Source organism: Pteropus medius, unplaced genomic scaffold (assembly GCF_902729225.1).
Source record: "Pteropus medius unplaced genomic scaffold, Ma_sr-lr_union100, whole genome shotgun sequence".
NCBI classification, from domain to species: domain Eukaryota; kingdom Metazoa; phylum Chordata; class Mammalia; order Chiroptera; family Pteropodidae; genus Pteropus; species Pteropus medius.
The window spans coordinates 19892190-19919982 of NW_024340696.1; the positions used below are offsets into that span (position 1 = coordinate 19892190).

General features: G+C 42.6%; 2 protein-coding genes across 5 annotated transcripts; one reads left to right on the plus strand and one right to left on the minus strand.

The window, feature by feature from the left end:
• Positions 1-809: 809 nt before the first annotated feature.
• On the plus strand, positions 810-20257 carry DDB2 (damage specific DNA binding protein 2). Of its 2 annotated transcripts, XM_039868914.1 has the most exons (10): positions 838-1157; positions 2301-2437; positions 2819-3010; positions 14971-15116; positions 16381-16480; positions 16572-16749; positions 17078-17220; positions 19175-19339; positions 19482-19527; positions 19839-20257. In XM_039868914.1, the coding sequence occupies exons 1-10, from the start codon at positions 1031-1033 to the stop codon at positions 19886-19888; spliced, it is 1284 nt and encodes a 427-aa protein (XP_039724848.1). In that variant the 5' UTR covers positions 838-1030; the 3' UTR covers positions 19889-20257. The 2 variants fall into 2 exon arrangements, with proteins under 2 accessions (XP_039724856.1, XP_039724848.1); XM_039868922.1 differs by lacking the exon at positions 2819-3010 and having other exon boundaries at positions 810-1157.
• Positions 16259-27789, minus strand: ACP2 (acid phosphatase 2, lysosomal). Of its 3 annotated transcripts, none has more exons than XM_039868943.1 (11): positions 27626-27789; positions 26965-27060; positions 26564-26650; positions 25360-25512; positions 25152-25250; positions 24982-25071; positions 24371-24503; positions 23508-23590; positions 23284-23390; positions 22989-23164; positions 16259-16580 (listed from the first exon to the last, which is right to left on the minus strand). In XM_039868943.1, exons 1-11 carry the CDS (start codon positions 27737-27739, stop codon positions 16519-16521), a joined length of 1200 nt encoding a protein of 399 aa, XP_039724877.1. In that variant the 5' UTR covers positions 27740-27789; the 3' UTR covers positions 16259-16518. The 3 variants fall into 3 exon arrangements, with proteins under 3 accessions (XP_039724877.1, XP_039724868.1, XP_039724884.1); XM_039868934.1 differs by lacking the exon at positions 16259-16580 and adding an exon at positions 20340-21292; XM_039868950.1 differs by lacking the exons at positions 16259-16580; positions 25152-25250; positions 25360-25512 and adding an exon at positions 20340-21292.
• Positions 27790-27793: the final 4 nt, after the last annotated feature.

Genomic DNA, 27793 nt, shown 5'->3' on the forward strand with positions numbered 1-27793 from the left:
AAGCATTTTCGAATTTTCCTTCTGGAGCATTCATTTCTTTCTAAAACTTATATTTTGAAATGTCTTTCATCTGTATCTGTACTTGAGTGCAGGTTCTACCGAGCGGGTGGAAGAAAAGGCCCAGCAGTCTCCGACTGAACCTAGCTCCTGCCTGACTCGTCGCAGAAAGTAGCATCCGAACTGTCTCCTCTTAGATCGGTGGGACAGCGCAGCAACACCTGAGGCTCGCTGCCTTGGCGTTTGGCTGAAGTCTGGGCACATAAGCCCTCTAAGCCGGGTTAGCCCGCACGCCCTCCGGCCTATTATCGCCCTAGGCTGCTGCCTAGAAGGACACTCAGCAAGTGTGGGAAAAAGCTCAGTTAAAAGCTGCGAGTTTCAACCGCTCTCCATAGAGAAGCTAAAATTCCACTAAGCGGGAGAACTGTAACTACTCGACACCCATCGCAAAGCTTGCACTTGGGAAGAGCTTGGTTTCCACCGTAGCGAAGTAGCAAGCTTTCTACAAAGCCGTCTCACTCCAACTGAGAATCAGCCAATCCCAAAGCTCGAGCGGGAGTGGTCACCAATTAAAAGACAAGGAAGGCGGAGCCGAAGCCTTGATTGGTACCTGATCTCCTGTGACCCGCAGAAGCCTGGCAGCGCTGCGTCTGAAGCGGCTTCAGGTTGGGTGGCCTAGCACTGGCTGCCATCTTTATTTCTGGCAGGTCCGCTGACTTTGGACTGGATTAGGGCCAACACTTAGGCTATATCCCGTTTCTCTAGCGAGCCCAAGAGCGCCACCCTTCATACCCTTCCCATCTCTCCGTGCGCACCCCTGCCTTCCCGAAAGAGGCGGGACCTCTTACAGGAGGGCGGGGCCGGAACTAGAAGCCGGTTAGGAAGCCGTGAGCTTGTTTGGCGGGAAGCTGGCTTGTTTGGCGGGAAGTTGGACCAGTTCCCCGGTCCCCGCCTTTTTTCTCCCCAGAGGGTTTTCAGTCTTACCTCTCTAATCTCGGCATAGGGTGTAGTACCCCTTCGCACGGAGGACACGATGGCTTCCAGGAAACGCCCAGAAACCCGGAAGACCCCTGAGGTGGTCGTGCGCCGCAAGAGCAAGAGGAACAGAAGCCCCCGAGAGTTGGAGCCCGAGGCCAAGAAGCTCTGTGTGAAGGGCCCCGGTACTGCCTGTGCCTGCTGCTTTAATAATTCCGCCATTTGGGGTTCTCACGCAGGATGCTGGAGTGGGGGATGGGTGCTTCTAGGTTCCGAGGCTGTCCCAAATTTGAGATGCCTCAGAATGTGCATTTTGTCTGCAGGGCCTTTGACACCATAGAGATTGGGCTTAACCTACCTCAGGTGACGGGCGAGGCCGATAAGCTCCATTATATAAGACACAATGGACTCCAAATTTCTTGTTTGTACCAGGATTTTTACACACCGAGAACTACTTAAAATAATCCTACCCAGCCTGGCAGTGTGTGTGTGTGTGTGTGCGCGCGCGTGCTGAATTTCGGTAGTCACGGTCGTTAGCTGTATGTCCCCAGTTTTAGCTGTGAGGGTCCTCAATTTCCTTCCATTGAGAAAACATTCCCTGAGGGTTCTTGGAGATTAAACCTAGGGCTATAAGGAGTGGGGGGGAACTCAAAAGATTTGGAGCAGGGGTTGAAATATTTTTTGTCCACGAGAAGAATTGGTTGTCAGGAGGCCAGATTCATGGAGATCAGATTCTCAAATACATCTCGGTAATCCAGAATTGTTTCATTACTAGTCTCAACTGGATCTCACTCCCCAAAAGTAGCCTCCTTTATTTAGAGCCATGCCAGATGCTCTGGATCCTGCCGGTTTTCGGGAGAACAGATTGGATTTGGGGCCAACATCTGGTCACCCCTACATTATTTTAACAATTTAAAGATCTTTCTTTTCCAGTCACTTCTACTGTACTGTTGTAAAATCTTTTTATTGTGCATTATATGTGATTTTAAAATCGTCACTCAACCTTATCCTGAGTTTTTCCAACCCAAGCTGGGAAGCGCTTTTAACGTATTTTATTATTGTGTGTTTCTTTGGCTCAGCTCTCAGGAGCCCTGCAAGATCATACTTTCACTTCAGAATTACTATTTTGAGGAAGGGGCTGAGTCTCTGTGCACTATTTATTTCTTGTGTTGGTTGAGACTGAGCAGACCATGGAAAAGCCTTATGAGGTAATGAGAGATACTGGCTATGCCAGGAGAAACAACAAGGCCTTCTTTCTGGGATTTCTGCAGAAAAACCTTTCTTGAGTGAAATCGGAGGAGAAAACATGTGTCTGTTCCACTTGGCAGGTTCTAGCAGAAGATTTGACTCAGGCTGCCTTTGGGCGGGGTTGGCTAGCCTGCAGGTCTCACCACCATGCAGGAATATCGTCAGGGCCCTCTATCACCATAAAGTGGGCAAAGCTGCTTGGCCATCACTACAGCAGGTGAGGAGTTTCCTGGCTGAAGAGCTCAAAGGTTTGCATGGGTGCCTTTTTATAACTGGATGCTCCGAACTTAGATGCCAGATTGCTTCAGTGGGTTGTCAGAGTGGTCAGATCACCCCCACTTTGGTGACCGGCTTACCAGACATTCAGCCAGGTGGAAGTCTTACGCTCTGGAGGTCCCAACTGGAATGTACTCTGCCCTCTTGCTTTCCTGGATTAGTTTGTGTATATTGCACATATTTTCATGCACAGAGCCAGGAAGTTAGTTTTCCCTTGGTGGGAGGATTTGGCCCCAGGGCTCATCTGTGAAGGAGGCAGAGATTAGCAATTTACCTATGATTTGGGTTTTAATTCAACTTAATTCTTTTCTCTCTGTGTCAGAGTCTCCAGCATTCCTTTTTGCAGTCTCTGGCTTCTTACCGGATATTCCAAAAGGCTGCCCCCTTTGACAGGAGGGCCACATCCTTGGCATGGCACCCAACTCACCCCAGCACCCTGGCTGTAGGTTCCAAAGGGGGAGATATCATGCTCTGGAACTTTGGCATAAAGGACAAACCTACCTTCATTAAAGGGGTGAGCAGTTCAGATAACGGTGCTGAAGAAGTGCTGAAGGAGGGTAAAGTCATCCAGTAAAAAGGAGATGATTGGGATCGAAAGTAACTGTGGGTATTTTCAAACAAGTAAACGGTGATGATACTCAAATCTTTATTCAATGCCTGCTCTTAAAATATTAGAAGATATAAAATATTGAATACCCTCTGGTAAGTCACCATGCAGAATAGAATCTAAGCCCCTTCATGACTCTTGACCTAATATTATATTGCTGCATTTCCTCACTTCCTATGCTTTTGCCACACTGGCTATTTCTATTCCTGAAATTGAGTCTTTGCACTTGCTGTTCCCTTTGGCTGGTGCGCTTTTTCCCACGGTCTTCTCATGGCTGGCTCCCTCTTAATATTCAGGTCTCCCCTCAATACACTTTTTCAAAGAGATCTCACTGACCACTCTGTCTAAAGTAGCCTCTACCCGACCCAGTCACTCCCTATCTCATTACCTTGCTTTACTTTCCCCTTTCAGTGTTCATCAATATCTGATATGATTTACTTATTACTTACTTTGCCCACTGGAAAGTCAGCTCTAAGATGGCAGGGACCATGTCTTTCTGTATTCTGCAGTGCCTAGAACAATATTTGGCCTTGAGTAACTGCTTGATATTTGTTGAATGAATGAGGGGCTTGAAATGTAACTGGGTAGATCAGATGTATACATACATGGTAACTAGTACTACAGATGCTAAATGCTACGGTACATGAGAGAAGGAAGAACCTCTTGCAAATTAGAGTCAATAGAGAAGGCTTCATGGATGAGAGAGGAGTAGAGAAGAACAGTATTTACATAAATTGAGATGTAAAGAGGAAAGGCAGAGTGTTTTGGACAAGGTTTGGCACAGAGCTTTTTCAAGATGGTCTTGATCATCAATCACTGCTAGTGTTTATCATCAATCGCTGAGGGGTGAGGATGCTGGCCCTTCAACCAAAGAGAAGATCCTTGCCCAGCTGGGGGCTGACATTGGAGGGCTGTACTATGAAAACTGATGCTCTGGGTTTAGGGCAGGAACCACAAACCCACATCTTAAGGAGGTCAAACAGATAGAAGAATGAGGTAAGGCAGTAGGGTCATTGATAAACTGGAGATAGTTGACATACAAGATTCTAGGTCCAATGGTTATCAGACCTGATTTTTTTTCAAATGAAGCCCAAAATACTGATTTTTTACATGATATCTGATATTTTTAAATCGTGATGAAATACATATAACATAATTTTACCATCTTAGCCATTTTTAAATGCACAGTTCAATGGAATTAAGTACATTTACTTATTGTTTAACCAGTTCCCAGAACTTTTTCGTCTTGCAAATCTGCAACTCTGTACCTATTAAACACTAAGTTCTTTTCCCCTATTCCCCTCAGCCCCTAGCAACCACCATTCTACTTCTGTTTCTATGATTTTGACTATTCTAAGTATCTCATATAAGTGGGATCATACAATATTTATTCTTTTCTGACTGGCTTATTTCACTTAGCATAATGTCCTCAAAGTTTATCCATGTCATAGCATGTGTCAGAATATCCTTTCTTTTTAAGGCTGAATAATATTCTACTGTATGTATTGACCACATTTTGCTTATCCGTTCATCTCTCAGTGGACACTTCTACCTTTTAACTATTGTGAATAATGATGCTGTCTATGAACATGGGTATAATCTCTTCGAGTCCCTGCTTTCAGTTCTTTGGGGTATATAGAGAAAGGGAATCGCTGGATCATATGGTAACTTTATTTTTAAATTTTTGAGGAACCGGCATACTGTTTAAATGGTACATAGAGACTACCATTTTACATTCCCACCAACAGTGCACAGGGTTTCAATTTAAAATATCTTGCTTTTTCATGTCAAGAACTAAATAAAATTAAACATGCTTTGTAGCTAAACAAAACACATCTGTGATCTTCAGCTCAGTTTTTCTCTCTCTGCTTTAGAGATAGATGATGCGAAGGGTGAACCCAAGATGAGTTCTCCTAAGTGGAGAGTTAAGAGAGCAGCCCATCAGAAAAGGCCAGGTTAGACAGGTTTGGGAGTTTAGGATCCAAGGTATGAGATGGGAGTTGAAAAAAACAGGGACCTGAAGCTGGAAGAAAGGCAGCCAGGGGAATGCTGTGGACAGAGCTCAGTGGGCTTCCTGCTCAGGAAGTGAGCCAGTACTAGGAGGGGCAGCTTTAAATTGAAGTCAGAACCAGAGCTCAGGCAAGATGAGATTTGTTTTTTTTCCTCGGAATCCAGGATATGAGAATAGAGAAAATTAAGAAGTAGCCTAAGGGTGCTGTAGGGGAAGTGCTTCTCAACCAACAGGGGGATGACAACTGCTTTGAACTTGTGCCAGGCTGAGACTGCTTTTGGTTTATATTACCTTTTATTATAATGTGTATTTAGATGAAGTTTCCTCACACTCTTTAGGAGACTGGTCTGGGCATTTGAACTTTGTGATTAGCAGGGAGCTATGTAGGTTGGAGCAGAAAAAGGGTATGGTAGTCTGGAGAATTTTGTATTTTCACTCCCAGATGCAGCAGAATGTTGATTTGAGACCTGTGACTAGGGGAACAGCAGTGGCTCATTTTGTTACTTCTTTAGTCATCTGACTTTTGTTTTGATCTTTACATCTTTCAGACCCTTGGCAAGGGAACATGTATTACGTTTTAAAAATGAAGATAACCGTATTTTAGTCTCATCATAAAAATGATCCATACTCATCATAAGAAATTCAAACAAAACGGGAAAGTATAACAAATCAAGTAAATATCACCTGAAATCCTCATTTTGTACATCTTTGTGTGTATACACTATTGCACACATCCATACTTAGATTATTCTATAAATATTCTAGCCTAGAATCTGTTGTATATTACTTATCACATTAGATATTCTAGTTTAATCATGTCATACCAGATGATCACTTAAAAATTTCCAATAATTTCCTTTTTTAAAAAATACCTTTGATTTTGGTATCAGGGTAATGCAGACCTCATAAAAAGAGTTGGGGAGTGTTCTCTCTTGTATTTTGTGGAATAATTTGCATAGAATTGGTATTGTTTCTTCCTTACATTTTTTATAGGATTCACTAGGCAAGCCATTTGGGCCTGGAATTTTCTTTGTTGGAAGATTTTAATTATATAGTCAACTTCTTTAATAGATATAGGGCAATTTAGGTTACCTGTTTTTTCCTGAATGAGCCTAGTATTTTATTTTTCAAGTAATTTATCCATTTTATGTAAGTTTTTAATTTAGTGGCATAAAGTTGTTCATAGTATTTTCTTATTATCTTTTTAATTTCTATAGGATGTGCAATGATTCCCACCTCCTTACCTTCTTGGTATTGGTAATTCCTGTCTTCTCTATTGTTTCCTGCTCAGTCTTGCTAGAGGTTTATCAGTTTTAGTTTCATTGATTTTCTTTATTGTTTTTCTGTTTTCTTTTTCATTGATTTTTGCTCTATTTTCTTTCCTATGCTTACCTTAGATTTAATTTGCTCTTCTTTTTCTCGTTTCTTAAGATGGAAGCCTAGACTGTTTATTTGAGACCTTTATTCTTTTTTAATTAACCACTTAATACTATAAATTTCCTTCTAAGTCTCTAACTGCATATCACAGATTTTGTTGTGTTTTTGTTTTCATGCGGTTCAAATTATTTTCCAAATTCTTTATGATTTCTTCTTTGACCTGTGGGTTATTCTGAAGTATGTTAATTTCCAACTATTTTGGGATTGTTAAAATACATCTCTATTATTGATTTCTAGTTCTATTCTATTATGAACAGAAAACATTTTCTATGATTCCAGTTCTTTTACATTTTAAACTTTTTTTTATGGCCCAGCATATGGGCTGTCTTGGTGAATATTCCATGTGCATTTGGAAAATGTGTATTCTGCTGTTTTGGGAATGGGTTATCTTCTAAATGTCAGTTAGGTCATTAGTTGATAGTGTTGTTCAAATGTTCTATATCTTTATTGATTTTCTTTTATTACTTACTGAGAGGGGAATATTGGAATCTCAACTATAAAATTGTGGCTCTATTTTCCTTTAGTTTTTGCCTCAAGCATTTGGAAACTCTGTTATTAGGTGCTTACGTGTTTAGAAGTATGTCCTTTTAACAGACTGACCCCTTGGTAAATGTGAGATGTCTTCCTGTATCCCTTGTAATATTTCTTGTTATGAAATCTTTGATATTAATATAGCCATTCCAACTTTCTTATGATTCATGTTTGCATGGTATATCTTTTTCCATCCTTTTATTTTTAACTTATTTGTGCCTTTGTATATAAAATGGGTTTCCTATAGACAGCATTTTTGAAAAATACAATCTGACAACCTCTGGCTTTTAACTGGAGCATTTGATAATTTATGGTTTAATAGGATTATAAATATGATTGAGTTTAAATCTATCGTCTTGCTATTTCTTTTTATTTGTGTCATCTCTTTGTTCTATTTTCCTTTTTTCCCCTTTTTTGGTAGAATACTTTTTATGATTCCATTTTATCTCTACTAGTGGATTATTAGTTATACTTCTCTTTTTTCTCTTTTAGTAGTTGCTCCTAGGTTTCCCATATACAGCTTTAACTCAATGAACCTTCAAATAATATACCATTTTAGATGTATTGTAATAATCTTAAAACTATATATTTACTTTCATTTTTTCCCTTTTCTCTTCATCATACATTTCATATTTATATACATTATAAACCTCACAATGCAGTATTATTTTTGCTTCGTATAGTCAATTGTCTTCTTGTTTTATGTTAAATTTTTATTGAGTATAATTGACATATGATAAATTACAGATAATTAAAGTGTACAGTTTGTTGAATCTTTTATTACTTACTGAGAGGGGAATATTGGAATCTCAACTATAAAATTGTGGCTCTATTTTCCTTTAGTTTGTATACAGTCATGAAACCATCACCACAATTAAAATAATGAACATACATACCATCCTCAAAGTTTTCTTATGTTCCTTTGTAATCTATCTCTTTTACCCTTTGTCATGTCCCCTGAAAACCATTGGTCTGCTTTCTATCTTTATTGATTAATTTGCATTTTCTAGGCTTTTGTATAAATGGTATCATACAATATACTTTTTTGTGGTCTCTTTCACTCATTATTAATTATTTGAGATTCATTTACATTATTGTGAATATCAATAGTTTTTGTTTCTTTCTGAGTGGTGTTCCAATGTATTGCTCTACCACAATTAATCCATTCACCTACTGAAGGACATTTGGATTTTTTTCAGTTTTTGACTTGCAAATAAAGCTGCTGTGAAAGTTCATGTACAAGTCTTTGTGTGGATACATGTTTTTATTTTTCTTGAATAAATACCTAGTTGTGGAATAGCTGGATGGGTTGTAGGGTAGATATCTTTTAAAGATATTTTTTAAATGAGGGTAAAAAAACCTAATAAAACCCGTATACTTGCCATTTCCATGCTTTTCATTCCTTTGTGTGATCCACATTTCCTTTTGGTAACATTTTCCTTTCACCTGAAGAAATTCCTTTAACATTTCTTATAATGTAGGTTGGTGATATATTTCTTTCATTTTGTTTGTCTGAAAGCCTTTATTTTGTTTTTTGGGGGAGAAGATGGTTTTGCTGGGTATGGAATTCTAGATTCACAGGTTTTTTTTTTTCTTTTAGTACTTTAAAGATGATGTCTGATATGAATACTGCTCTCATATGTTTCTCTTTTTGTGATTTTTCTTTTTTTTTTCCTGGCCACTTTAAAAATGATTATGATGTACTTGGTGTCTTTTTCTACATGGTTCTTCTGCTTGAGGTTCATTGAGCTTCTTGGAACTATGAGTTTATAGTTGTCATCAAATTTGGAAAATTTTAGGCTACTATTTCTTCAAATAATTTTTTTTCTCCCCCCTCCTTTTTTTTGAAGGGGACACTCCATATATTAGACTTCTTGGTATCATCCTACTGTTGTGCTATTCATGGTTGGAAGCAGAAATCCACACTTATTAATTTTAATAGTTTATTTCAGGATTTAAAATTTTTCCTATACAATCTTGTCTATAAATAATAAGTTTGATTTCTTCCTGTACCGTTCTTTTGCTTCTCTTTTGCCTTATTCTGTTGGCAAAGACCTCTAATACATTGTCAAATATTGGCGATAGCAGACATCTTTGTCCTGTTCTTGAGCATAGAAAGCTTTTATAGTTTATCATTAAGTATGATTTCTCCTATTATTGTGCTAAAATATTCATAACAAAATCTACCATTTTAACTGTTCTTAAGTGTGCAATTCGGTGGCATTAGGTACATTTACATTGTTGTGCAACCATCACCACTATCCATTTCCAGAACTTTTTCATCTCAAATAAAACTCTGTACCCATTAAACAATGACTCTCTAATACCCCTTCCCCCAACCCTACTAATCTGCTTTCTGTCTCTATGAATTTGACTGTTGTAGGTACCTAATATAAATGGAATCATATAGTATGTGTCCTTTTAGGTCCAGCTTCACTTAGCATGTTTTCAGGGTTCATCCAGGTTGTAGCATATATCAGTACTTCATTCCTTTTTATAGCTGAGTAATATTTCATCATATCGATATGCCATGTTTTATTTATTCATTCATCTCTTGATAGACATTTAGGTTGTTTTTACCTTTTGCTATTATTAATGCAAATGCTATAAATGTTCATGTACAACCTTTTAACACTTGTTTTCAGTTCTTTGGGGATTGTACCTAGGAGCTTGTTTGTTTTTAAGCATCCTTTATTAGATTAAGTAAGTTCCCCTTTTATTCCTAGTTTGCTGGACGTTTTATTTGCATGATATTGAATTTCATCAAATACTTTTTGTATCTATTGAGGTCAGTATATGATTCTTCTACTTTTTTGTGTTAATGTGGTAAATTATACTGATTTTTTTGTTTGTTTTGGTTTATTAGTTATATTCCATTGTTTTTCATTTAAATTTTCTTTTATTTTTCACTTTTTTACTTTTCTGTTTACAGTTATATCTCTAGCAAGTGATACTGCTTTTTAAAAAATTGTGAAAGGACAAACAAATTTATCATCTGAACTATTTTTAAGTGTACAGTTTAGTAGTGTTAACTCTATTCACATTGTTGTGCAACAAATCTCTAGAACTTTTCACCTTGTAAAACTGAAACCGTATACTCATTGAATAACAATTCCCCACTTCCCCTGGCCCCTAGCCCTTGGCAACCACAATTCTTTCTGTTTCTATGAATTTGTACTACTTTGGATATGCCCCCAAGTTTTGATGGTCTTATTGTGGTTAGGTAGGAAAATGTTCTTGTAAGAAATACACCGTGAAGTATTTGAGGATGCTGAGACATCGCATTGGCAATTTATTATCAAGTGGTTCCAGAAAAAAGTTATTTGTGCTACTCTTGCAGCTTCTCTCTGAATTTGAGATAGTCTGAAAATAAGGTTTCAAAAAATATACTGATATTATTTCTTCCTTAAATATTTAGTATATTCACCAGTGAAACCACCATGATCTAAATTTACTTTGCAAGAAAGTTTTTAGTTGTGAATTCAATTTCTCTAATCGATATCAGACTATTTAGATTTTCTCTTTTACCTTCTGTCATTTTGGCAAGTTTATATTTTTCTAGGAATTTGCCCTTTCATCTACATTTTCAAATTCATGGGCATAAGATTGTGTATATCTTTTTATTATCTTTTAAACTGTCTAAGGTTTATATTGATGTCCCCTTTACATCCATTAATTGGCTATTTGTGCCTTCTTGTTTGTTTGGTCAATCTCACCAGGGATTTATCAGTTTTATTAGTCTTTTCATGGCACCAACTTTTGGCTATGTTACAGTGTATTTGTTTCTTGTTTCATTAATTTTTGTTCTTTTTTCTACTTTCTTTGGCTTTAGTTTCCTGTTAGTTTTACAACTTCTTGAGATGAATGTTTGAGTCATTGATTTTTAGCCTTCTTTTGTTATGAGTAATGCTGCTATGAGTATTTGTGTACAAGCTTCTACACGAATATATGTATTCATTTTCCTTGGGTATATATCTAGGATTGAAATTGCTAGGTCATATGGTTAACTTTATGTTTAATTTTTTGCCAAACTGTTTTCCAAAGTGACTGCTCCATTTCACGGTCCCACAAGCGATGTAGGAGGGCTTCAGTTTCTCTACATCCTTACCAAGACCTGTTTTTTTTCCCCCAGCTTTACTGAAGTATAATTGACAAAAATTTTACGCATTTAAGATGTACAACATGATGTTTTAATACACCTATATATTGTGAAATGATTACCACAATTAAGCTAATTAACATCCATCACTTCACAGTTAGTTATCTTTTTGTGGGAGTATGCTGAGAACACTTAGCAATCTTAGCAAATTTCAAGTATATTTATTCATCCTGCATAATTGAAACTTTGCCCGCTTTGACCAACATCTCCACATTTTCCCCATCCCCTAGCCCTTGGCTACTACCATTCTACTGTCTGCTTTTATGAGTTAGACTATTTTAGATTCCACATGTATGTGAGATCATGCAGTATTTGTCTTTCTGTGTCTTACACACTGTACTTAGCATAATGTCCTCCAGTTTCATTCATGTTGTTGCAAATGGCAAGATTTCTTTCTCTTTAAAGGCTGAATAAAATTCCTTTACATACACCACGTTTTCTTTATCCCTTCATCCATTGACAGACAGACAGGTCATTTTCATATCTTGGCTATTGTGAATAGCAGTAAACACAGGATGACAGATAACTCTTTGAAAAACTGATTTCGTTTCATTTAGATATATACACAGAAATGGGATTACTGGATCATATGGTAGTTCTATTTTAAATTTTTTGAGGACTTCCATACTGTTTTCTATGATGCCTCTATCAATTTACATTCCCATTAACAGTGTACAAGAGTTCCCTTTCCTCCATACCCTTGCTAACACTTGTTATTTTTTGTCATTTTGATAATAGGCCATTCTCACAAGTATGAGGCGATATCTCATTGTAGTTTTGATTTGCATTCCCCTGATGATTAGTGATGTTCAGCACCTTTTAATATTCCTATTGGCCATTTGTATGTTGTCCTTGGAAAAAAGTCTGTTTGAGTCCTTTGCCCATTTTAAAATCAGGTGGGTTTTTTTTCTATTGAGTTGTTTGAGTTCCTTACATATTATTTTATATTAACCTCTTATATCCGATATATAGTTTGCAGATATCTTCTCACATTCCATAGATTGTCTTGCCAACACTTGTTATCATTCACCTTTTTGATTACTGCCATTCTAGTAGGTGTGAAATAGTATCTCATTGTGGTTTCAATTTGCGTTTCACCAATGACTAATGATGTTGAGCATCTCTTTTTGTGTGCTACTGGCCATTTTTATGTCTTCTTTGGAGAAATATCTATTCAAATCTTTTGTCCATTTTTTAATTAGGTCTATTTTTTTAATGTGTATATAATCACAATTATCTTAAAACATGTGTCTAATAGCTCCAATATCTGGATCTCATGTGTCTTACAACTGTTGTTTTTTTCTCTTAGTTATTGGTTATTTGGTCTTGTCTTCTGATATGCTGGATAATTTTAGATTTAATTTTAGATTTAAATATTGCATGTGAAAACTTCCAGAGATAATTGAAGTTTTGAGTGGTGTTATTTCCCTCCAGAGAGAATTCATTTTTTCCCTCTGCAGGCAGAATCAGATCATCTCAATCTGATCAGAGATTGAATTTATTTGAATCTGGCCTTCAGCCTTTGTGAGGAATGGCCTTTTTTCCAGTTTGTTCTTATTTCTAGGGTCAGGGATTGTAACTAAAAGCTGGATTTTTTCCAAACTCTCTCCTCCTCACTAGGTCTGAACTCCAGTTTTTGTCCTTCTCGCCCTGACAAAACCTCTGCTCAGCTTCTCAGCCTTGAAGCCACCACTTTCAATTCAGCTTCTCTGCAGTTTGGTGTCTCTGCTTCTAAGCCCCAGCTTTCTAATGGGAAAAGCAGCATCCACATGTTGGGCTTACCCTTCTTCTCTGCTCTCTAGGATGTTGGTCTGCAAGTCCTTATGCCTTGAAAGTTCTGCATTGACTTCAAAAACTTTGTTTAAAGACGCATTTTATCTACCTTTTCTAGTTGTTCTCAACGGAAAGTTGGACTGACACAAGCTAACCCACCATCACTGGAATTAGAAGTCTCAAATATATTTCTTTTTCATATTTTGCCCAAGTTTTGTTAGTTCTTCTCAGTGCACGAGTTGGTCATACCCACTTAGTCCACCCTTGCTAGAAGAACACTTATACATTTTAACTTAAAATGGTTATGTCTGTCTTTATTACTAATGCTTTGACATAGGGTCTGTCCTTTCCTTGGAGTAAGGACCCACTGATTAGACCCTATATTCTTTATAGGGTCTAGTTTCCATTTCCCTAAAGTGGAGAAATAATTTAAAGATAGTTCTAAGCAACCTGATTGCAGATACTTTTTAGTTTTTTATTATTTCCTACCCTGATTGTAAGTATCTCACCATGCTTAATTTGACAACTGTTATTTTTGGCAATTTATTTTTGTCTAATAGAAATAACAATGGTCTTTCTTTTTGTATGTATTTCACAGGTTAATTAAATTATGCATTTAATTAAATGTTTAAATATTTAATTACATGTTTAATAAATTATGTGATTAAATTACATGTTTAATTAAATAATTACAATAAAAATTACAACTGGCATGTACAAGTTTACGAACAAACACGATTAACCCTTGGTAAGCATAGAACTCAACTGGTAGGCGCAGACGATTATCTTACTAGCAGCAAGGGTTTGCCAGACCATAGGCATCAATTAGAATTTTTTATAGAGCAAGGATCCCCAATCCCTGGGTCGCGGACTGGTTCCCAGTCCATAGCCTGTTAGGAACTGGGCCACATAGCAGGAGGTGAACAGCAGAAGGAGTGAAGTTTCATATGTATTTGCAGCCACTCTCCAGCGCTAGCATCACCGCCTAAGCTCCACCTCACATCAGCAGGCATTAGATTCTCATAGGAGCACTGGTCCCTGGTGCCAAAAAGGTTGGGGACCGCTGCTATAGAGGGAATGGAAAGTGCGAGTTAGCATGTTGAGTGATATGGATGTTGTATAAGAGACCTGGCAGAGGTCTGTGAGGCTGGGACAGTAGCAGCACAAAGAAGTGGAGAAAGATCTATTGGCGATGTACAATTCTTAAAACAATGCCTGATGCATAGTAAACACTAAGGTTAAGCTAGTAATATTATCATGATTATTCTCATCATCATTATCTGGGATGTCTAGAAAAAAGAAGGATATCAGATCTGTCTCCTGTGCTCCTAACTCAGCCACTGTTCCCAGCCGAAACTCTCCTAAAAAGAGCAGTGTGTGATCAACTGTGATACATCCACACAATGGAGTACTAGCAATAAAATAGAATGAGATATAGGTACACACAGCAACTTGGATGATTCTCAGGGGCATTATGCTCAGTGAAATGAAAGAAGGTTGTCTCAAAAGGCTGCGTACTGTATGATCATTTATATGACAGTTTATCAGAGGCAAAACCATAGTGATGGAGAACAGATCAGCGGCTGCCAGGGATTAGAGGTCGGGAGAGGTATGACTACAGTGGGAGAGCACAGCACGAAGGACGTTTTTGGGGGTGACCGAACTGTTGTGCATCCTGATTTTGGTGGTGGTTATTCAAATCTATACATGGATTAACATTCATAGAACTGTAAAACAAAAACAATCAAATTTACTATATGTTAATTAAAAAATTAAAACTAAAACTTCAAGAAATAAAGAGCATTGTGGAGAGCATCCTAGTATATAAGGATGTAAGCTGGCCTGGCCCCAAGTGCTGCCTGTCTGGCCCTTCTCTTGGGGCAGAGTATGTACACCTAGCTCTCATCCTCTTCCTGGGCCATCGTCACTCACTGACATTTCTCTTCCTTGCGTTAGATTGGAGCTGGAGGGAGCATCACTGGGCTGAAGTTTAACCCTCTCAATACCAACCAGTTTTTCACCTCCTCAATGGAGGGAATGACTAGGCTACAAGACTTTAAAGGCAACACTCTCCAAGTTTTTGCCAGCTACAGCATCTGCAAGTGAGTAGTTTAACTAGTAGGGAAAAGGGCTTCTAGGCTCTTGGTATAGTTCTGGGGAGAGCATCCAGATCCCATTTCTTTTACCCAAACTTACGATGAAAGGAAAGGTATTAGCCATTTTCCAATTTTCCCCCTCTTCTCAAACTCTTCAGCTGTTCTTACTCTGGGCCAGGTGGGTTACTGCTTTGGGGAGGAGTTCTGGAGCCTCAGCTTACCTGTAAGTCATTCCTATATTAGATGAGACCTTGATTCTCACTAGACAAGTCAACATGATGTTGGCCCAGAAAGCCACTTAAAGCTAAGAGCAGGAACTAAGAACTTAAGATTTCATTTTCTACATTTACTGGGGTATGATGACCTGACCAGTTCCATGATGGAAGCGTAAATTGATAGAATCATGTCCATAAAGAACTTTGGACACCCCAAGAGCAAGTGGCTGCAAAACTAAAAAATGCTTATCACTTCAATTTTTAGTCAGAGACATGAACTTGCTCCCTAAGGAATTCAGGGTGTGGGGGTCTAACTAGCACTGTTATCCCGGGCTGCCCCACGAGGGTAAGAATACACGAGCAGTCAGGATAGGTGATGGCGTAGACTCAGCTCAAGGTTTCTCTTCCACAAGAAACCCTCTGAAATTTATAGGGGATGCAAAAAGCAGAGTAGCAATGATTTGAGTATATGAGAGAAAAAACGTGAATCTGAGCTGTCCAGGCTGGGTATCGAGATCCCTGAAGCATTCCTGCTCCCCATCCCTAGTCCTCAAGGAGTCTGAGGGACAAAAATGCAAGACAGCTTCTGAGTTGTGTGTGCTTTCTTCTCTAAATGCTCAGAAGGGGGCAGAAGTTCCTTTCTAGCCAGCTCTGAGAAACAGCTGAGCAGTCCCTGTTTGGTTTGTCACCTTTAGCCCAACAGGTGGAGAGTGAAGGGGGAGAGCTATAAAGGAGTCTTCCTGAGAACCCAGGGCTATAGGGGCCAAGCTAGCCCAGGGACTTGCCTTATGCCTCTGAGGTTTGGCTGCTTCAGGGACTCTTGTACTAGCTGAGGATCTTGGGCCCAGCAGTAACTGGACACATTTATAAGCCTCTTAACGCCCATACCCTCTGTCTGGACAGCAGACAAGTCTGAGTATTCTTTACTGGGAGTCCATTCATTCAATACATATTTATTGAATGTCTACTATGCGTCAGACACTGGAGCTACAGCAGTGAATAAATGGACCTTGCCTCTGTCCCCAAGAATCTTACAGCACAGTCTCTCCCCCCAGCTTCTGGTTTTGCAGCCTGGATGTGTCTGCCAAAAGCCGAGTGGTGGTCACAGGAGACAATGTAGGGAACGTGATCCTGCTGAACATGGACGGCAAGGAGGTGTGTTCTCGGGAGCTCGGGTCCTCCCTCTCCTTCCCTTATCCCCAGCCTCCATTCTCTGCCTCCACCTGAACCGAGCTCTTCTCTGCAGCTTTGGAATCTGAGAATGCACAAAAAGAAAGTGACCCATTTGGCCCTGAACCCATGCTGTGATTGGTTCCTGGCCACAGCCTCTGTAGATCAAACAGTGAAAATCTGGGACCTGCGCCAGGTTAAAGGGAAATCCAGCTTCCTCTACTCACTGCCACACAGGCATCCTGTCAACGCAGGTGTGATATACCAGACCTCATCCTTCTTGCAGACTCTGCCCACCCCACCGCTTCTGGAGTTTTCTCTCAAAGTTTAGGAGCTTCTGGGTCAAACTTTTATCCTCCATAGCAGCCAAACTGATGTCTGGGAACCTTTCTGACTCTAGCTGCCCTCAATAGCTGCTGAGTTTCTAGGATGTTTTTGTTTACAGCCCAGATTCACCTCTTCCCTTCCACCCCTGTCTAGAAAGGAGTGGGAGGGAGGGTGCTCCCGCAAGAGCAGTCCTGTGAAGGCCAGGACAACAGGGGGCCCGTGGTTCCTTCAGCTCAGGGGCTTTTCACTTGATAGCTCATTTCAGTCCCGATGGAGCCCAGCTGCTGACCACTGACCAGAACAGTGAGATCCGGGTTTACTCTGCCTCCCAGTGGGACTGCCCCCCGAGCCTGATCCCGCACCCTCACCGCCACTTCCAGCACCTGACGCCCATCAAGGTAAGTAAAAAGCCATGATCATGGGGACAGATCGAGCCTGCCCATGGTGGGGAGAGGGTAGGTACAGACAGAAGCCGTTAATCCCAGATCTCTTCCTGCCCTGATATAAAGTGGTCTCCTATTCCCTGGCTTGTTCTGCTTCTTTTGTCTCACTTCTGCAATCCCATTTTGCTGAGTTTTGTCTTTATTTTTTATTTTTATTATGGTGACATTGGTTAACGAAGTTTTGTCTTTCTGATAAGCTATTTTCCAGCCCTAATTTCCTTACCGTGGGCAGTTTCTAAGATCCTTACCCTCTGTTCTGCCCTGTCAGTTACTCTGTATGTGGTTCATCCATAAGCTAACCTCAGCCTTTCTTTTTTTAATAGGTTTTTTATTTTTTAATTACAGTTGGCATACGACGTTATATTAGTTTCAGGTGCATAACACAGTGATTAGAGATTTATATAACTTACAAAGTGATCACCCTGACAAATCTAGTACACATCTGAAACCATAGTTATTACAATATTGTTTATATTTCTTATGGTATACTTTACATCCCCATAACTATTTGTAACTACCAATTTGTACTTCTTAATCCTGTCCACTTTTTCACCCCCCCCCCGACCCACCTCCCATCTGCTAACCATCAAAATGTTCTCTGTATCTGAGTTTTTTTTTTTTTGTTCTTTAGTTTCCGTATGTAAGTAAAATCGCATGGCATTTGTCTTTCTTTGTCCAACCTACTCCACTCAGCACAGGACCCTCCAGGTCCATTCATGTTGTTGCAGATGGCAAGATTTCATTGTTTTTAGGGCTGTAACCTCATCCTTCTTGTTAACAGCCTCTCTAGCTTCAGTCTCCAAGGCTTACAATCTTTGAATCCTGTGATTCCTTCCTGCGCACGCCCTCCTAAGCAGTGTGAACTCTGCCAGTTCTTCCACTCTATATTCTTTTCTAGAACCACAGCCCCTCTTCAGACCTCCACGTTTCATGCCTGTACTTCTTTGGCCAGTATAGCACATTGGTGGGGGCACCAGCTTCAGGCAGGCAGACCTCAACCCACTGTTAGAATCTTGGGCAAATTACTTCAAGTTCGGATCTCAGTTTCCTCATCTATAAAAAGGGAATAATAGTATCTAACTGACGGTTGTTGTCAGGCTGAATCAGTGTACTCAAAGCCCATGGCATGGCACCATGCCTGGTGCCTGGTGGGTACTTAGTAAAATGGTGATGATTTAGTATTAGAGTGATCCCCACATACCTCTAATCAAATCCAAGCTCTTACTAGCAAGGACCTTTACCATTTGTGTTTCCATGGATCCATCTGTTCTCATCTCTCACTTCATACCCAGCCAAGCCAACTTACAGCTTCCCAAGTGTGACTGGTTTGTGACTTACTTCCAAGCCATTGCATGTACAGTCTTCCTTGTTAAGTTTCTTATAAAAATCCCATCCAATCTGTCATTCCAGTAACAATCAGATTTGTTTTGAGTGGGGTAATCTGGAGAACACAGGTTTCCTCCCCTTTTCAGCCACTAGCCATTTTCTACTCAACTCTCCATCATTCACACTGATGGAAGAGATAATAGTGGGGTAACTTGAGAACTTATGTCCTATTTGGCTTTGGTTACCAGTGGTCTTTTGCTTTGTTGTAGGCTACCTCTTTGGTTAATGTCTAGGTCAGTCTGACATTAAAACATTTATCAGTTGGTATGACCTCAGGAAATTCAAGAGAGAGAAGGCCAGAAGGTATCTTAAGGGCCAGGGAGGCCAGCTAAGGATTTAAAATTTGCAATGGTAGATGTACGTGCAATTGAAAACCATTCTTGTAGTTTCAATGTAGATTTCATCTTTATGATTAAATTGTTGGCAGCTGTATTAACAATCATTAGAGGCAAAGAATACTTTTGATGTGCCTCTTGATAGTGTTCTGCATTTACTCTTTGTGACCAGTTTCTCCATCTCCTAGGCAGCCTGGCATCCTCGGTACAACTTCATTGTTGTGGGCCGATACCCAGATCCTAATTTCAAAAGTTGTACCCCCTATGAATTAAGGACAATCGATGTATTTGATGGAAGCTCAGGGAAGTTGATGCATCAGCTCTATGACCCAGAATCTTCTGGAATCATTTCGGTGAGGCTTGGGCCCTCAAATGGTGGGAGGAAGCAGGGATTCAACCTACCTTATTGACCAAAAATTATCAGAAATTAGTCCTCCTGTGCCCTTTGCACAATACCTTCACCCCCTCTTCATACTTATCCTCTTGTCTTTGCAGCTCAATGAGTTCAATCCTATGGGAGACACGCTGGCTTCTTTGATGGGTGAGTGAAGTAGGTTGTATCTCAGACTGACTAAGCCCAACCTTACTCCCCAAGGTTTAGTGGAGGCTAACCTCACTAGCCCTGCCACATTCACTCCACGACATCAGTCAGTAAAGAAGATAACCAGGAGCAGTGGCCTCTTAGCCTAGCTAGGCTCTCCACCCCCTCTTGCTTTGTCTTAGTCATGGCAATGGCTGGCTGCTGTCCAGTTTCTTGGTATTTCCTTCCCAAGTTCTAGGTTCCCTAGGCCAGCCCTAAGCTCTGAGACTGATAATGGAAAATAAGAGTCAGACTGGTCTCACTCCTCCTAGGTTATCACATTCTCATTTGGAGCCAAGAGGAAGCTGGGATGCAGAAATGAGACATTAAAGAAGGTATGGATCAAGCCAGGGCTTGGAGCCACGTGAGAACAAGTCCTGCGAGAAGAGGTGGCTATGTGTTAAAGGGCCAAAGGTATTCAAGTCTTAGGATTGGAGCAGGGATGCTGTGGCATGGAATACTGTGGGGCTGAGACACTGGCATGTTATTGCTCTGGACTTAGCTCTGGAAACTTCTCCAGAGTTGGTGACTCAGCTGCCCCAAGGGTACCTGCTTGTATCTAGCCCGAAGCCAAGCTTCTTCTGGAGTCAAGGAACTTTTCTTCTCCCTGACATGTGACGGCAGAGTGATCAGGTGGTGGTTTTGATATGTGTTCACTATTGACATGGCCAATAAAATCATACCCAACTGAGCTTCTGCGTGGACCTTTCAGGACTGACCTGGTCAGAGGGCTCCTTGGGTCCCCAAAATGAAGAAAAGGCACAGAAACAGCGTAAGAGTCTAAAACTTTCATTTTCTCAAGCTGCCTCAGCCCTATTCTGGGCCACAGTCAATGGTTATGCAGCTCACAACCTGCATTTACCTCACATCCCTTAAGACCCCAGGCCAGCTGAGAGGGATAGTAGTTTCATGACTCTGTACCACAATTTACTCTCCTCCCACCTCCCCCAACTCCCACCCAGGTACAAATGCCCTTCCAACCTGCTCAGGATGCAGGGTGACCAGGATGCCTGAAGCATTATGTCTGACTCTAATGGTGGCTTCAGCTAGACAAAGGAAAATTTGATTGGCTGACTGTTGGGTAATCTAGTTCCTTGGTGGCCGTTGTTTGTACCCGCAATGTTGTACAATTTTTCCCACTAAAATAAGCACTGAAAGGTAAAACTGTACCCTCTGAGCCATTTGCCAAAGATTCCAGGCTCCAAGGGAGAGAGCAGGACTTGATGGAGGGGTGAGGGTGGGGAGCCCAAGGCAGATCAAGCACCAACTCCTTCAGTTATTTTAATCCTAGGTCTGGAGCAAAACTTGAATTCCTTTTCTACATTTCAGGTCCTTAGGGAGCATGGAAAAGGCAAATCTTGTTTGGAGAGAGCCAGTGTCCAACACAGTACTTGGTAAACATCAGACACGTGAATATTGAGTGACAGGTGCCATGGGCCAAGCCAAGCCCGACTTGTTCATCTACGCTGGGGTAAAATCAGAGGGAGGCCCAACTCAGGGGCTCCTGTCCATAGGCTGGGAGCAGCAACAGTCAGGAGTAAGGGCCAAGCCCACCTCCCCTAGGAGGCAGAGGGAAGGGGGCTGAGTGGTTGTCAGGCGTGATCCTCCCCATCTGCAACGTGGCGGTAGCCAGGAGGCTGGGCCTGCATCCGGAAGAGGACGGTGAGTAGTAGCACTATGAGAAGGAAGAGGATGGAGCCACATACAGCCAAGGCCACGATCACCTCTGGGCATGGGGATGGGAAGAAAAAGGGCAGGTCAGCGTTCATTCAACCAATATTTGAGTGCCTACCATATGCTAGGTGCTTTTCTTACACTGGGGATATCCATGGTTAGTGACAAATGCCATAAAGCAAAGCAAGGTAAGGGTAGAAGGATGGAGGGGTAGGTCAGTCAGGGAAGGCGTCACTGAGGATAATGTGAACAAAGACCTGGAGTCACTTAGTGAGACATACAAAGATCTCAGAGGAGAGTGTCTGGTGGCAGGGGTGGGGGTGGGGAGTCGACAGGAAAGAAGTGCAAAAGGCTGATGTGGGAATAGATTGGCATGTGCGAGGATCATCGAGAAAGTATCGCTAGAGCAAAGTAAGTGGTGGCAAGTAAAAGATGAGAGTGGAGGACCAAGCCGACTGGGGCCTGGAAGGCCATGGTGAAGAACTTAGATTTTATCCCAAATGTGATGGGAAACCACTGGAAGATTCTGAGAAGGGTAGTGATGTGAAATGATTTACGTTTTTAAGAAATTAACTCTGCCGTGCTGAGAGACTGGTAGAAACAAGAGAATCAGAAAGAACATTAGGAAGCTTATCAGTAGTTCAGGCAAGAGATGATGGTAGATTAGACTAATGAGCAAGAGCATATATTTTAAAGGTTGAGATGATAGCATCTGCTAGTGGATTGGTTGTGGGGTCTAAGAGAGTACTCAAGATAACTCCTAGGATTATACCATGCAACTAGGTGACTAACGTGGCATTTACTATGATGGGAAAGCCCAGAGGAAGAACAGATTTGGTTTCAGACATCAACTTTGAGATCTCACATCCATATAGAGACCTCAAGTCGGGAGCTGGCTAGATTGTTAGTCTAGCTCAGAGAAGAGATCATGTATCTGTGAGTCATAAAAAGACCAAACTTAGCGTAGAGATGGTATGTAAAGCCATGAGGTTGTATGAAATCACCTTGGGAGTGGGCATATATGGGGAAAGGGCCAGGATGAGCCCTGGGCCACCCACTGTTTAGTAAGGAGAAGCCAGTAAGGAAGCTGCCTATAACGAAAACCAGAGAAGTCAAGAATTTAAGGAGGAAGTGACTGATTTTATGTAATGCTGCTGAAAGATGAGAGACGCTGACTAAGAATTGGTCACCGACTTTGGGAAGAGAAAGTCATTGGTCCTAACAAAAGTGGCTTCAGTGGAGTAGAAGGCGACATACAACTGAGAGAATGGACAGTGAGGAAGCAAAGCCAGAGTCTAGGATTGCATTCTAACAAGGAACAGAGAAACAGAGTGGTAGATGGGGGCCTGAGAGGTTTTTGTTGGGCTTTTGAGATGGGGCTGACCCAACAGAGAGGAAACACTGACATCAGAGGTCCTGCGGAGGTGAGAAGAGATGGGCCCAGAGTATAAATGGAGAGGTCGGCCTTAAGTAGCTGCTTGTACCAGCAAGTAAGTTGGAAGATCTAGTGGTGAGAGGATGGAACAATTCTCTCCTGATTGCTTTTATTTTCTCAGTGTTATAAGAAGTGAGGGCATCACCTGAACACGAGGAGTAAGGAGAAGGTGAAAAATGGCCTCAGGGTGGGGAAGTGAACCCTCACGGGAAATAGAAAAGATGGCTGGAAGTGCGACAGCTCTCTTGAGACCTGTGGATATGAATTTAAAGTTGTTCTGGGACACGACTAGCACAGGCAAGCAGCAGCTCACCTGTGTCTGCAGGACCACTTGCCAGTTGGCATTCCTGCTGCCAGTCTTTGGGTACGACAGGCTCTGTGAGGCGAAGGAAGTCTTGCAGTGGGCAGCGGTGAGAGCAGCCAGGCAGGCTGAGCGGCCAGGGGGCCTTGTTACTCTCATTCCGAAAGTACATCTCCACTGAGAAATTCCTGAGAGTTGATAGGAGACAAGATGGAAGCTGGTCACCAGGCCTTTAATGGAGTCCTTGGACTGCCCGCAGCCACCACGCAAGTGCCCCTTCAGGGGGCAGACTGGTAGCTCCACTCACCCATTATCTTCCTGGTACAGTTCAAATATGTGGCAGGAGGCATAGGGGGCTTGTTCACCATTGTAGACATACAGTGCCATTTGCAAAGCAACCAGGGTGGTGTCGTGCTGTAAGGGACAGGATCTCCCCATTAGCACTGCTCTCCTGCACCCCCCAAGCACTGAATAGAGAAGAAATCCAGCTCTTTGCTTGACGTTAGCATGCTGGAGAGTATGAGAGCTTACCGCAGAGTAAACCAGCAGCTTAGGGAGTTGGGAGGAGGTTGCCATCAGGGTCAGGTTTGTCCGTATCTGAGCCAGCAGGACTCCTGAAAGAGAAAAGTCCCCAGTGTCAGTGGCTGCAGCCATCACTGTCCTCTGATCAAACCTATCTGTGGTCCTTTCACTCTCTGCTAGTCCTGGGTGTGATCACCAGCACAGAGAACTCTTTAGGTACTTGTAGGAACTATATATAGCACGCCATGCTCTTTAAACAGCTTTCAGATTTACAGAGAAGCAAGATAAAACAAGTTGTTTATACTTCAACACAGATGTAGAAACCTGTCCATTTATAAATGAGCTACGAGTCCTTGCCCATGTTTGAAGAATTCTTCCAATTTGGAAAAATAAAAACTTCACATTGCTTCAGAATGCACAAATGGTTGGTGGCTCCAGGCCAGGGGAGCTCTGCCATATGCAGGCTCTGAAAACCACTGAGATGTCAAAAAGGTTTGACAGCTGGCACTCCCTTGGGTGCTCAAATCAGGAACTGGCATGCATATTACTCAGCCTTTCAAGGTGGCCCCCAGTGGTTGTCTGGAAGTAGGCATTCATTTAAGGGGGAAGGGTCTTCTGACATGGGTGAAACTTAAGAATATGATTGGCAGAAAAGAAGCATGCAAACCTGATTTTCGTCATTCATACAGTGACAAACATGCTAAGCATTTGGAGAAGTGGGGAGACTTTGATGACTGACCTGATGACTAGGGCGGGGTCTGGTTTTGAAAAAGCAGAGAATTTCAGATGGAAAAGTGATAAGCCCCCAATAGCAGATTTTTAATGCTGTAGGGTCCTGAGGAGGGGAGTGACATGCTGCTCTTGTCACTCACCCCCCTGAAGCCGGGCCTTCTCTGCCTGCTCGTAGATCCCGAAGAGGAAGCGGAAGCTGAAGTCCTTTAGCCGGCTCAGACGCTGCATGGTTTGGGATGAGGCCCAGGGCGGCAGGACCAGCCCGTGTGTTTTCTGCATATCGCAGTGGGCAGGTTAGCTTCCCAGGCCTAGGCCAGAGTCTCTCCCAGGGCATCTCTGTTCCCCAGTGACAAGGTGCCTGTGTGTGTGTGTGTGTGTGTGTGTGAAGGGAGGGAGAGGAGAGGAGAGCTGAGGCAGAGGGACTGTAACCAGGAGACAAGGTGGATAGTGTTAAGGCTGCAGGGCACAGGAAAGGAGGCTCAGGCACAAAAGCATGACTCAGCAGAACGGAGTCAGATACCACCAGTACTCTGGGTGGAGAGGGATAGAAACTGCTGACCATTAATAAACCATTTCCCACTCTGGGGTTCTTTTTCACCGCTGAGGGAATTTCCTTGTTTCATAAGAAGCAGACGACTTGCCTGGACCTCCCCAGTGGGAATGGTAGCCAGGCACTGTATTCTACTTGTCCTGGTCACCTGGGCCTGCTGAATGTGAGAACAGTTACACTGGGGACCCTAAGCAGGCTCACCTCACAGAAGAGTGTGTCGTAGACATTCCAGACGGTCTCCAACGTCAAGTCCGTTAGCCCTGTCTCATTGGCCACCATATCCAGAAATTGCTATGAAAAATGGATCAGGGGATCAGTCCTGCCCTGGGAGAAAGGACAGTGTGATGACCCTCCACCTCAGCCCCACTCACTGCATTCTGAATACTCTCATTCTGATACTCTGGGGTCTGCCGGGTCTCGTTCTGCAGCTGCTCGTAACGGGGACATGGACCCAATGGGAACTTCAGCAGCTGCAGACCAAAAGTGGGAAGCAGAGGCAGAGAAGGAGTCGGTGATCAGCAGGCCCATGGCCAGAGCTGTCCCTCTCAGTGCCTTCAGGGAAGGGCTGGCCAGTCTTACCCTGTCCTCGGTGATGGGCACAGTGTGGACAGGGATAGGCTGCCAAGAGATGTTTGGGTTGAAGCGCTGCACCCCACTGGGAGGGAAGAGTCCAGCCAGGTTGGCTTCAGCACTCATGAGAGTACGGTCAAAGTCTGTGCTTCGCACATAAACCTGCAGATATGATAATATGAGTCTCACCTGTGGGTGTGGAGTTGGGGGCCTTAGGGGAGAACCTGTTCTTGATGGTTACCCAGCAAACTGTAATCCCACCATGCATCTGGCCCTTGCACCCTCTCTGGCCCTCCTCATCTCTCTTCCCAGCAAAGGATCAAACACTCAACTGGGGACTAGCTGTCACACTCAGAATGGCTCCTATAGGAATGGCTCCATTTCAAATGCCCCTCCCAGGCCAAAGTGCTTAGTCAGAAGGCTGGGGTCTGCCTGTCTAGTTTATAACACCTGTCTCCCTATCTAGGCCAGGATCTTTGAAGACAAAAACTATCTCAATGTACACCCCCTTTTATAAACTGGCTTAGAAACCAAAGAGAGGAAATAAGATAAGGAACAGAGATAATTGCTTATAGAAAAGGGAGGAGGAAGCTGTAGGAAAGGGCAAGATCAGGATAGAGCTGGCCCGCAAGGGAACAATAACAACATCTAGAGACTCTTGAGACAGCTATGGCTGAGTGGTAACCAGAGGAACAGCTATCCCCATCCTTGGGGTGGGTAGAGGGCCTCAAGGAGCCAGGACACTTGCCAGTCTTCCCTGACATGCCCTCTCTATGTATGTCTTCCCTGCTACCTTTATTTCTTGGCCCTGTGTGATTTATCATCTACATTCTGAGCTCCACAAAGTGGTCACTACATTCTGAGCTCCACAAAGAGGTCAAATGCAAAGTGTTCGCATAGTGCTCGGCCCATAGTAGAGACTCGATAAGTGTCTCGGATGGAAAGCCTGAGTTATTTCAGTCAGAAACTACTCCGCCAGATCCTCCTTAAGTATGAACTTGGACGCTTGATAAGTTTTGCTTCTCCTCAGGTAAGCATGGCAACTCAGCCTTTAGGGTTTATTTTAGACAGCCCTGGGATGTCTTGTCCTGTAGTGTAAACAAAACTGCATGGAGGGAGGCCAAAGTGCCCAGCCTCACCCTTAGGCTCCCCGAGGACCAAGGGTGAGGACGGCAGATCGCATTCCCCTTGCCTCTTGAGCTCCCAGCCTTACCTCTTGACGGTGGTAAGAGGTGTTGAGAAAGCCATGGTAGCGCTGCCGCAGAGCCTGGCCCAGCTCCCAGTGCTGTAGCATCCCCTCCTATGGGCAAACCAAAGGGTTAAGAGGGTCCAGGGGAAAGGATGGCTTGCAAGTCCCACAAGGCTAAGGCACTGCTGCTTTCCAAGTTTATTCCTGGCGGGAAGTAGGAGTGGGTCAATTTGATACCAGTAGTCAATACGTAGCCAATTGTGGGTGGCATTGTCTTGGGCACAGGAAAGTAAGCTTAAGAAATCTGATCAAAGTCAGCACCTATGTGAGACGTGGCAGTTTGGTGGGGACCCAAGTTCTGTAGCTTGCTGTAGAGATTACTCATTCTACAGCTCAAGCTGAGGGAGGACTGACTTCTGACCCACCTTGGTTAGCTGACCAAACCCCTGGGGCCATTCATCTTCCTGATAGGGGTCCTTGGGATATGTCTTAACTGGTGACCGGTCTCCATGTCGATACAGCTGAGGAAAGAAAATGATTTGCCTAAGGGTCAGAAGGGTCTCCTTGATGGAGACACAGAGCCCACTTCTGCCCCATGTTGGGGAGGGCTTAATTCTACTCACTGCAAAAGACCCCAACTCAGAAGTTGGTAACTTCCTTCAGGTTCCAGAATTCATTGGCTAAGCAATGACACCGGAGACCATAAACAAAGCCAAAGGTACAGATGGTTAAGGAAAAGAGTAAAACAATGTCAATGGTGGGGAGAACTGGAAAAAAGATCACCGAGTTTCTGTAGGGGTGAGTCTCTTAACCATTCAACTATATCCCTGTTCCAGGGCAGACTCATCTGACTTAGCCCTTGATATAGAACTTCTTACCCGCTACTCCCCCGCCAAAAAAATAAAAAAAATCCTGGGCTCCGTATCCATTCCGAACCCGGGCCCCCAACCCCGCAGGTCAGTCGTTTCCGAAACCAGTTTCTTCTCCAGACCTCCAACCCTAGCATAAGCACCGCCCCTCCCTCTACCAGCAAGCCCGTGCCCTTCTAATTCGAGTGAGCCTTTTGGCGACCTCATCTCTCATTACCAAGGTAACGAAGCGCAGACTCCGGGCCTGGGTGGGTGTCATCACCATCAGGTTTATGCCAAGAATCAGCTGGAGAAGAGCCGCCCGGATCCAGCCAAACTGCCCGCCCGCCATCACCGTTATAGTCTATGCAGCAAAGAGTCTGGAACCCGTTGGGCAGCACCTGCA

Bases quoted from the DNA above. Each gene is read 5' to 3' on its own strand.
- DDB2 (XM_039868914.1), top strand. From the start codon at position 1,031: ATGGCTTCCAGGAAACGCCCAGAAACCCGGAAGACCCCTGAGGTGGTC. The intron at 2,438-2,818 runs GTGAGGAGTTTC...TCTCTGTGTCAG, and splicing joins CTTGGCCATCACTACAGCAG to AGTCTCCAGCATTCCTTTTT. The intron at 19,340-19,481 runs GTGAGGCTTGGG...TTGTCTTTGCAG, and splicing joins AATCTTCTGGAATCATTTCG to CTCAATGAGTTCAATCCTAT.
- ACP2 (XM_039868934.1), bottom strand. From the start codon at position 27,739: ATGGCGGGCGGGCAGTTTGGCTGGATCCGGGCGGCTCTTCTCCAGCTG. The intron at 26,651-26,964 runs GTGGGTCAGAAG...GTTTGCCCATAG, and splicing joins GGTTTGGTCAGCTAACCAAG to GAGGGGATGCTACAGCACTG. The intron at 23,165-23,283 runs GTGAGTGGAGCT...ATCAACTCTCAG, and splicing joins CTGTACCAGGAAGATAATGG to GAATTTCTCAGTGGAGATGT.